This window comes from Pavona decussata, unplaced genomic scaffold (assembly GCF_977016875.1).
Source record: "Pavona decussata unplaced genomic scaffold, jaPavDecu1.1 SCAFFOLD_276, whole genome shotgun sequence".
Lineage (NCBI taxonomy): Eukaryota > Metazoa > Cnidaria > Anthozoa > Scleractinia > Agariciidae > Pavona > Pavona decussata.
In genome coordinates, this window is record NW_028145678.1 from 220,477 (window position 1) to 231,896 (window position 11,420).

Below are 11,420 nucleotides of genomic sequence, written 5' to 3' on the forward strand. Positions count from 1 at the left end.
TGAATTTAGTGGTCCAGCGAAGACAAGAGCACTATGCCTGATACATTATTTAAGAAGAACAGGGATTTTGGATTGTCTTCTGTCCCTAGTTTGTGTCATTTCATATTTATAAACGCCGGTGGACGACTGGACATGACGCATTTCCGAGTTCTGAAACTTTGCATTCTCTGATACACAGATTGAGAAGACAGCCATGTTTTCAGTTCACCGGTTCTTTTAATAAACAATTTTATAAGATGTGAAGCTAGAAGTTCACCTTGGGAAAGTGAATTTGGAGTTGAAAATCCTGTGGAGAACGAGTGCCATTGATTTAACTACATTTGAAACAGGCACACATCTTTTCCAAGACTGTTAACGTACGTAGATATTATTTTTTCAGCTTTCTTCAGACATTTCTATCTCAGAATCAAAGAAAGGTAACCATTTCATTTAAGTTCTGAACACAAAATTTCTCATGTCCTTTTGAATGTTTTTTGTCTCTTTGTGTGATGACCTTTGTGTCACTAAACGCTTCAGTTTGTTTTTGGATTACAGTACTCTTTGATAATTTTTTTTGTGTTTACAGCCTTCAAACAACAGAACACACAAAACTGGTTGATTTAAGAGAATTTGGGAAGTAAATAAGAGCGCTCAGTGTAAGTAGTTCAGTCAGCCATTTCCCTGTAATAAGTACAACTGATCGGAGATTGCCGAGAGCCTTCATCACGCCATTGTATGCAAATTAGATTGCTACAGAGAAACTCTCTATTTTGGCATGGTATGCAAATTTGATTGAGGATTTTAATTAAATCTCTTGAATTCAATAGCTTTAACTATAGCGGTTGTATACAACTTCGACTAATCTAACATCGACCACAGACCACATTCTGAACTACAAATGGAAGAGAAAACACAACAGTGTTTATTGCTGTAAGTACGCGTGCATTCCTATTACATGTAAACATATGCATTCAAATCTTTGTTTACACTTTACAGACAGTCGGTTATAAAAACTTTTCAACAGCTGAGGGTTAATTCACATTTACATCAGCTCTTCCTGAAATAACTGTCTTGTGCATTAAGATTTTCAAAGGATCATAGCTTACCAGTAAAATTCAAGAGAAAAACATAGGCGGATTCCAGGGTGTCGATTCAAAAGAAGTCGACTGAGATAAGAACATGACGAGGCGTCTCTCCATGTTTACGGGGTAGAATTGTCCTGGTTCTTAAAAAATAAATGTAAGGGCAGTGCGGTAATAATTCCAGGCTTGAAGGATACCAGAATGTGCTTGTTACCTCCCTATTTCCGACGCCAATCACCAATGTTGCTATCCCGTTTATGTCCAACCGAGTACTAAACTATTAAACTTGTGTTTTCTGCAGCAATGGTTTCTCAAACTAAGAAAATACCCTATGACCTTCTCCAACATCTGCACTACACAACTGTGATATATCAGAGCAAAAATCAAGTGAGAGAATCCTACCATTTCATAGAAATATGAATGAGGAAAGTGCTGAAAATAACAGAGCATTTCCTCTTCTTTCCAACATGGATAAAGCCAGTGACGTCACAACACTGTTTAATTCGGTCCCAGTGCCCGGACATCTGTTTGGCCCAAAAAGTCATTTTCAGTGGCGAAAAAAACATTTTTCCTTTTCGTTTCTTTAAAAATAAACTCCACCATCTTTATAAGCAGCTTTCAAACTATAAATTGAGGCCATAAAAGTGTATATGAAAATTTTGTTTCAGTAGCACTTTAAGGACGTTTGTGCGAAAAAGTTCTGCCCCACAGATTTTTTTCATACTTTAGGTATGGTCAGCTAATAAGTTATTGATGTCAGCAATGCAAAAAAAATTGGGGGTCACCGACTTCGTTTCAGAGATACAGCGCTGGAAAAATACCCTGATTTTGAAAAGTTGGGCCTTCGTAACTCAAAATGATCTCCACAGTTTTAAGTTTAAAATATTCAAGATGAGTAACTGGAGACAAACTATTTTAGTCAAATTTTATCTAAGCGTATATGTTTCGTAAATTAGTCCAACTGGTGTCATCCTTGTAATTAAATGTAGCCCTTAAAGAGGACATTTGCGACCGTCACACAGACAAAAATGATGGCGTGTGGACAGAAAAATAGAAAATAATCAAACTTCTGCCCCATAGATTTTTTTCATTTTTCTTTAAAACGTAGACAATCGATAAAGAAAGTGATCAATTGAAAAAAAAGTGGGGGTCACCAGACATCTAAGAGAGTTATAATGAAGACAAGCTAGCCGCTGTGGTGACAGATTCCAAAGTCACGTTTTTGCGTGACAGGTCAGAGAAGCACTGGAGCCTAAACAGGGATATCTATCCCATCATGCACAGCTCACAATGATTGCTCGAGTCAATGTTTTTGTCCGAGTGTGCTGTCAAAACTCTGATCGTTTGAGTTGTTTATTGTTATTCTACCTTCAAAACTTATACAGCTGTTTAGCCAATGCCAAGAAAATGCATCTATAGCCGTTAGCGAGGCGAAAATGTGAGAAGTAAGCTTATTTATTTACCTAGAATGGGTATGTGGAGATTGATTGTACAATAAAATTGCTCTTGTAAGGTAAGACTTTCTTGTTTACTATCAAAACTTAAAAAGCTTAAAGGTGACTTCGTTTGACGAATAAACTACATAAAGTATTGCATTTCAATTATTTTGTTATATCGAGAGTCAAGTAAATATATAAATCTCTTCGCGCGAAATACCCGCAGGACAGTATCAACGCCTTTACTTGGGCTTTTTGTTGCAACCTTAACCCGTCTAATCGTTTCACGTTAAGTTTTCGTTTTTAAAACTGTGCAACGGATATGAATTTCCCCCTTTTCCCCTTTTTAATGCTGTCACATCGGCCGACATGTGTGTTTACCTCCGTGTATCGTCAACCATGAATTGCGCGTGACATTGCGTGGCGTGTGCGTTACTTGCGCACTAAAGATGCGCATAAACAATTAGCGCGAACGTCCTTAAATTAACTACAAAACAACAAGTTTGCTATTGGTGTTTAGGCCAGGGCAAATATGCAGTTCATGGCCTTCCACACTACCACAATATTGCAAATCAAAATTATTTTACTGATGTTATTATTGATTGTTATGAACCTTGTTTCTCTGCATTGTCCACTTCAGGTTTGTCTGTTGCTGATGTTGACAATGAGTGTTCCGCAGTGTACTCTATTCTTTCAGGAGAACTTGGAGCAAACTTCACTGCCTAAAACAAAATGAATTTTTAGCACAGTATTACTATTGATGAGAGTTCAGGAACAAAGCTTTGAAACTACAGTTCAAGTAGGAATGACACTGAATGACACTAATTCAGCCTTCACGGGTTTGTTATGAACTCACCATATATACTTTTTTTAATTTTATCTTTTGTTAGAAATAAAACATGAAAACGTTTTGCATCAAAATTGAAACTCAGGAAAAAATCAGAGCTCCAGACCCTCCATTATCTAGTCGTATGCTCTAACCACTGAGCTACTGGAGACTCCATGGTGAGAAAGGGTGAAATGTGGGTCTTTGACTAGAACTGCATCACGCAGTCACATAGTCAAATCAATATAGGCCCATATGACTCATAACTGCATCACGCAGTCACAATATGGCATGTCAGAGATGCAACCATCCAACCACCCAAGTGAGTCTTTGTTAGAAATAACATCATAAGTTTTTGCATCAAATGGAAACTCAGAAAAAAATTATCCAAGCTCCAGATGGGATTTGAGTTTTACCATTCTATGAAAATATGAAGCCTGAATAGTGGAGTTTCTGCAGTGGGCTGGTTTCAAAATAAGAGACAGATTCAGGAAGCGAGACCATCCATGAGAAACAAAGGTGACAAATTGATTGAAGTTTAAATCAGTAGTATTGTGAAAACATTAATTTTATAAAAAAATGCAAGATCCCTTACCTCTGTACAGTATGTTAAAGGTCAAAGCTCAAAGATCCAAAATCAGAGAGATGCCTTATGAAGAGGCTCCAGTCTTTACGACTCCCTCTAATATGGTTTTCAATACAACCAGCTACCAGTTGGCTCAATACCTCAGTTGGTAGAGCATTGAACCAACATCCCAGAAGTCATGGGTTTAAATCCCATTTAAGGCTTTCTTTATGTAATCACTTAAGTTGCATGAATAACTATGAGGGTCTTTCTTCTATTACCTCTTTCACCCCAGTTCAAATATATGTTTAATATATTCATATTCAAGGAATTTTAAACTACATTGAAATGTTTCATCACCTTAGGGTGAGCTGCAGGAGACACAAAGGGGTCAGTCTCCTGTGCCATCTGTCTGGGATTGACGATGGGTGTGGAAGGGTTCAAGGGGAGAGAGAGAGGTTGAACATCATCATCATCATCATCAGACACATATCTTCTTTGTGGATCTATTTCCATGTCTACTGTAGGGATGGACGATGATATCTGGCTGTACGCCGCTGAAAGGTTGAAAAAGTACCACTGTAAATACTAAATGCAGCTACAAATTTTATCAATGAATAAATAAGAAATTATAATTTGACCTTGTCTTAATAAGGGAAGTTAAGACTGCAGCAGCATTAGGGCAGACCCCAAATCAAATTGGAATTAAAATTTTGGTTTTAATAAAGGATAGGAAACCAAAGAAAAACCTCAAAACAATGACAAGAAGGTGTTATACCTGAAAGTTCATGTAATTAGCAGTGATTTTATGATTTAATTAAAGAGGGAAAAAAGACATACACACACCCAAAATTCCGCTAAAAACTTGGAGGTATATCAGGTTGGCGGCAACTGCTTGGTGTTTGTGTGTTAAAATATTAAACTCCAAATTTCCCCTTCTTTTTAAAATCACCCCAAAACTCTTAGCTGTTTATGGGACCACATGCTACAAACCTATGGTGGCATTTTTGGATTGCAGCTTATGCTTGAAATCTTGAGAAAATATAAACAAAACCAACTCTCAGTGATGATGCTGATTTTGGAGACACTGGTGGAATGTAGGTGTTCTTTCAGTGACTATGAATCACCCAGAGCAACTAAACCTGACTTGTGGTTTAATGTTGTTTTCAGGGCAAAATTTTCAAACCAGTTTATTGCTTATTTTCCTTTGCCTTTGATTAACAACAACTTCGCTCTAGAGTACTCAAACAACGACAAGACAGGTCTGGCAGTAAATGGGACTATGGACACTGGGTGCTTCCTAGGATAGCAACAAGCGTGGGTGGTAGCGACACACCCAGGAAGGTGTAAATGGGTGGTTATAGCGAACACACCCTGCAAAATAAATGGGGCAGTAAGCAGACACAAACCCCAAAGCACCACCACTAAGTGGGGTGGTTAGCGGACACATACCCCAATGTACGAACTTGGCCTGTCGGCGGACACACCCAGAGATAATGAATGGGGACAGAAACCCTTAGGCGGTAGCAGACACCCAGTGAATGATTTGGGGTGGTAGAAAACTCACCCAGAGAACGAAACCCCCCTACCGAGTACTTGTAGGTAGCTAATGATAAGGCGGGATAAGGGACCCACCCAGCCTGCCATGGGCGATAGCTAAGTGGAAGGTGTGCACCCAGGCCAGTAGTTCAAATTTATTAAAAGGGGGGAGGGGGGGGAGGGGAGGGGAAGAAAAGCAAAGTTACAATGGAAAATAGATAGTGTGTGTGCTACAAAGACTGGCATAGGAGAAATACGTGCACATAAGTGCTGTTCTTTGAGACCTGATACGCCACAGATGGCTAAACTGATAAAATTCGGATAAGCACATGCACGCAAATCTAAGCGATCTAGGAACAATGACATGGGCATAAGTCACTTAATTTTCAAGGTCCAAAGTGTGTTCTAAAAGTTATACTTTTCAAGAAAAAAAAAGCCAGAGATCAAGCCAGCAATACCCTGCCAGGAGTTATAATTTAAACTTAATCAAGCCTTTTGCCTAATGTCATAGACATGTATCATCAATTGAGTTGTGAGGGAATGGCCTACCTGATATTGACTCAAATCTCAAAACTACATACAGCAGGGCTATCTTTTCACCAGTTGTGGAAACAACATCAAAGAAGCTACAAACAGAAATAAATGGTAAGCTGGCAAACAGCTGATGGTTTGTCAGTTTTTAGTCTAACAGCTGACTGTCTTCCGATACACAGCAATCAAGCTCAGGGTAGATGGGTGAAACACAAGCTTTCTATTAACAAAATATAGCAAAAAAAAATGGATTACAAGAATACCATCAGGAAACGTATTTACTGGTAGGCAAAATGGACTTTGGGTGTTAAATTGTCTAATATTTAATAAGTGGCACTATTGTTACCGAAAATATACAGAATTATCAAAAACCATAGCCATCTGACAGCTTCAGAAAGTATAATAAGAAAGCCAAACCAAGGAACTGCACCTTGGTACCTGATATTCAGCCCACAATAAGAGCCAAAAAATAACTACAGTTAAGGCTAATATTTTGTAGGTATTACTGACACACATCATCAAAGCAAAACAAGAGCTGTTTACACTCAATATAATTATTTTTGATACTACTTGTAAACTGTTATTTTATCTTTTTGCTCTTACTGTAATCTTAATGTAAGGTAATAAGATGAAATTCCTTGGTTTGCCTTTTTGACTCAACAGATTATTTCCAGGTTATCTTAACAAATACTGGTGGAAGTCAATTAAGTTTTCATCTAAGAAGATTTCCCTACAAGGGGTAGAAGGTTGGCAATAATATTACTGCAAAAATATGTTTACATTTCTCTCCTGAACAAAGTCAACTTACCCCTCAATAGGAGCACTTGCAGAAAGCTGTGTGACATCAACCAGTCTAGCTTGGCCAAATAATACCAGCGATGGACCATGAACTACATCAAATACTAGGGGACCCATGTCTAACCAACAAATTAATTCAACCATGAAGTCATGAATATTATAACATATAAACTAGCAACCAAATTTCTTAGTAAAAGAGTGGCTGTCAAAAAAAAAGGAAAAAAAATAATCTCTGCCACTTGACTGGCATAGACAGAATTAAGTGCTGGTGTTGTGTGAAGATGAAAGTATCTTTGTGAACAGGTATAAAGCACCTTTTAAATATGCATTAAACTGTCTTGGACCACTGCACACAGCATAATGCACACAAGTCAGTCTTGGAGCATCTGTACTTTGGTCACCTGCTTTGTCATCTGTGGGCCTACCAAACAAAATTACATTGATGAAAGGGGTCAGGGAAATAAATAATATTAATACCTCAATATTTAGGGGGAAAGGAACACAAAAGAAAAGGTTCCTTAGGTTTCAAGTTTTAGTGTTACTTTCAATAGCCCAAAAATATATTTGTATCAATAGAAATGTTAAGCAACTACTGGGCTAACACTCCTTACACTGTGTTGTAAAGTGTTAACGTTGGTAACTGGAATGAAAATGGATTGCAACTTGGAGTTCTTTCTATTAATTTTTATACTGGACAACTTCCTATTAATCTTTGTAATGGACAAATTGCTTAAAACTGATTTTATGTACTATTCCCTTGAAAAGTCACTTAACATTTTCCTCTTGCTACTCTAAGAGCAAATATTGCGTTAAACAAAAAGTACTTTTCAAATGTTTTGTGTTGTTTTGAACAAAACACATGGAAATTCCTGTGACAAAAAATGAATAAATGGTTGGTTGATTGATTGATAAAATTGATTAACTGACTGACTGACTGATTGATTGATTAATTGATTGATTGATTGATTGATTGATTGATTGATTGATTGATTGATTGATTGATTGATTGATTGATTGATTGATTGATTGATTGTTTCCTTTATTATGTAAGTCACATAAATTTTCAAATACTGGAGTTCTTCAAAACATTAATAGGAAGACCAAACCATCCATTAACATAAGCAGTTATAAGCACTGTTGGGCCATAAAATGTGGGTTTATTGTTCAGAGTCTAAAGAAAAGGAAATGACTGCAATAGAGATTTCTGGAGAAAAGTAAACGGGTTGTAATGAAGAGTTAATAGTGTTAAATGAACACCATACCTAAATAAAACCCCATCACTATGGTCCTCTCCCCACCACTTGAGTTGCACTTGAACATCAGAAGGGTACTTGTGAATTGTCCAGTGAATTGTTGGTACTGACACTCGCAGAAAACACCTCAGATGGCCATCCACAGCAGGGGGAAGGCTAGTTACCACGGGAACCTTCTCATTATCAGAGATGACGCTAGCAAGAGTACTAGGGGCTAAAAAGAAACATTCGTGGCTCAACTCTTACAAATGCGCAAGTCTTTCATACCAAACACCAACTTGCAATAAATGGTGAAACGGTAACAACTTTCATCAACTTGCACGAAAATTTGGGCATGTACAACGAAGATAAAGATCGTCACAATTGACCTTCCCATATTACTAGTTCGGATGCTCTACCACTGAGCTACAGGAGATATCCTACATAATGCTAGGATTTAAATGTCGAACGTGTGGTATATATAAAAATGAATGTGATGGTATATTTTCAGCCTGGTAAATGACTGAGAATGATGTATCATTCTAGAAAGTGAAAGTGCCTGTGTCACCTTCTAGAATAATACATCATTCTCACGTTGAGACATGTTTGCAACTTGCAGCCCGGCTGTCGCAGTAGCTGCAGTAGTATTAGCTTAAAGCTTTATTATATCATCTGCTTGAGCGTCGATGAAAAAAAAAAAAAAAAAAAGATGACTACGTTGTTTGTGGCCATGTTTGACGTGTCGTGCAATGAGTTGCCTATAACTTCTAACGTGCCAGAAGATTTTACCCCACCATTCAAATCTACATAAAAAGCAGCATATAAAGCTCACCAGTTATTCGTTTGCCTTTCTGTCTGGTGTTCGAGGTCGATCTCGTCCTCTTTGCGGTTTTCTTCTTATAGTTTACCATTTCACGTCACAACTGTAAGCCTCATCTAAACGTATAGATCAGTTAACCTTACAAAGAAGGCCAAGGAATGACACAAAAGTGCACACAAACAACCCCTGCCAAGAGAACATTCTTTGACTTTTCCCGCCATGTTTATTTCCCAGTATTCATTGCAAGACGAACTAATAAATCACAACGTGTAATCACCACGAATTGTCCATAAAAATTAAACCACACTTCATGTACCTGTGCAGCGCCCAAATTATCAATTATTCCGACCCCAAATATGACCAAATGATCCCCAGCCCCACACTGATCCCCAACTGATCCTGAAATGATCAATCCGATATAGCGTCGAGTTTGGCCGGCCAGGCCATTTCTGGAGTGGCAGTCCTTCCCGCACTGAGTGTAGGTGAAATTTTGGGCCTCTCTCCTCAGTCTCTTCTCCTCAGACTGTTGTACAAGCGTCTCTTCAAACTTGGAGAGACCTTTCTGCACTGTCTGTCACCGGTTGCCACGAAAGCAAAGACCCCGAAAACTAAGACCCTTTTTTTTTCTTGATATGTCACTTTTCCGGTGGGGTCTTAGTTTTCGTAATAAACTTTCGTAATTACGAAAACTTAGACCCCATCATATTTTTCATGTTTATTCATTTTATTGAAGATGAGTCGGGGATGAAAGAAGCAGTGTTATTTTTCCTTATTTTTGACTTTACTGCAACAAACTCACCAAATGTTCAGTTGCTCATTATCGCATGTGATGAAAAGCCCGTCGAGCATGTAACTGGTGTTTGCATACCAACACGCACCAAACAGTACCCAAGCCGGTCGTTCTGAGGATTCCCATGTTTTTCAGCTTGATGCTCATGACCCTCAGGTCTCTGTTACAGACGTCTGTGTAGCGTAGTCAGGTTGGGGTCTGTCTGTGGAACGTTTTCCGAAACCAGGTTTTTTCTCCGTAGAGAAGATCCTTAGGGATCTGGCCGTCATCTATTCTTACTACGTGACCGAGCCAGCGCATGAGTCTCTGTTTCAGTAAGGTGCTTTCTTCAGAATAGTGTTGCTTGGTACTTTGTCCTCCCAGGTGATGTCCCATTCATATCCTCCTTCTTTATTAGCGTTTTCTGTTAAATTGTTAATTTTGGGTATTATTTGCTTCATAAACTCGTTACAATTTTATATCCTCTATTAAAAAGTCCTTAAAAGGATACCAGTTGGGCCGATTTGCTGGATCAAGTTACGACAGTTACCATGTTCTTTCCCTAATCTTCCCGTTTTACGTTTGATCATCACAGGAAATTGTCAGACCTTCAAAACGTTTATATTTATTATTTTATTTTTTTGAATAAACCTTTATTTCAAACACATACAACATTTAAAGCCTAAAACGTACAATACTGACAACACTTTACAATCCTCTTTGATAAGTATTACAATATAAAAAGAAGAGGAGCATTCATTATATATATCTTAAATAATCTTTTCACTTTTATACTTACATTTAATTTTTTTGATAAAGTCCGGGAGCAATAGAGGTGGTGAGTCATTCTGGAGCTTTTTTTTAATAAATAAAATAACGAAGGAAGAGGAGGGTATAATTTAATTTCTTTGTTGGTACACTCAACACAGAAGAAAGACCAAAAAGAAAATCTTCAGTGTTTAAATTAAAATTACAATTATTTTCTACATTAAACCATTGTAGCACATCCTGAGTAAAGGACTTTGTACATTGGCAATCTAAAAAGGTGTGGTCTATAGAGTCTGGTTCTCCGCAGTATATGCAATTACTTTCTGATTTAATATTAAATCTAAAGAGGTCCTTTTTAGTCACGACAATTCTGTGAATGAATTTGAAGTTAAATTATCTTAATCTATTTTATGTACACGTCTTTGGAACCAATTTAAATATATTTTTCCAGTTTGTTTTCTCCATTGGAATACAGTCGAACCTCCCTTTGCGACCACCTCTCGTAACCGACCACCTCTCATTAGCGACCACTTTTCCAAAAATATATACCAAAAGTTTTCAAGTCAAATCACTACAGATGGAACCCACCTCTCGTAAGCGACCACCTCTCCTAAGCGACCACTTTTAGAGATGATTTTTTTAAAAAAACAATTGTTCTTAACCTCCCGTGGGCGACCACTTGACATACAATCTGCTGAATATCTCACGGACGGAAATTGAAAAGTGTGTCCGCTGAAACATGTTGGCCTCATCAATGGAACGGACGCCGTAAAAATCTCACAGTCGGAGCTACCGGAAGTGTCTTCCGAAATAGCTTAGCATTAGCATAAAATACACATACAATAGATATGTAGTATCCAGGACTACTGTTCTTGTTCGTCAAAAAACGCAACGCAACTGACACACAAGTATGGAATTGTTTTGCAACCTACAGGTGTTTTAATGCTTGTAATGCTTGTAACCACGTACATCACAGGTTTTATAAAAGAGTTGTTAAGTTTTTGCTTATGTTCCGTTCTCTGAAAAGTTTAGACAGCGCCACCTGGAGTAACAAGAAGCTGTTTCCAGCTTATAC

At 37.8% G+C, this 11,420-nt stretch overlaps 1 protein-coding gene across 4 annotated transcripts in view; it reads right to left on the reverse strand.

Annotated features, from left to right (window-relative positions):
* Positions 1-9,034, reverse strand: part of LOC146455398 (C2 domain-containing protein 3-like) — a 48,407-nt gene extending 39,373 nt beyond the window's left edge. For 2 of the 4 annotated variants that reach the window (XM_085094366.1, XM_085094364.1), the window contains exons 1-7: positions 8,821-9,034; positions 8,019-8,223; positions 7,071-7,177; positions 6,767-6,875; positions 5,977-6,053; positions 4,249-4,445; positions 3,111-3,219 (exon numbers count right to left, since the gene is read on the reverse strand). In XM_085094366.1, the coding sequence (XP_084950492.1) occupies positions 3,111-3,219; positions 4,249-4,445; positions 5,977-6,053; positions 6,767-6,875; positions 7,071-7,177; positions 8,019-8,223; positions 8,821-8,899 (883 nt within the window). In that variant the 5' untranslated portion in view covers positions 8,900-9,034. Of the gene's footprint in view, positions 1-1,085; positions 3,080-3,110; positions 3,220-4,248; positions 4,446-5,976; positions 6,054-6,766; positions 6,876-7,070; positions 7,178-8,018; positions 8,224-8,820 lie in introns of those variants that run through there. The other 2 variants (XM_085094365.1, XM_085094367.1) reach the window with 2 other exon arrangements.
* Between the last annotated feature and the right edge of the window lie 2,386 nt (positions 9,035-11,420).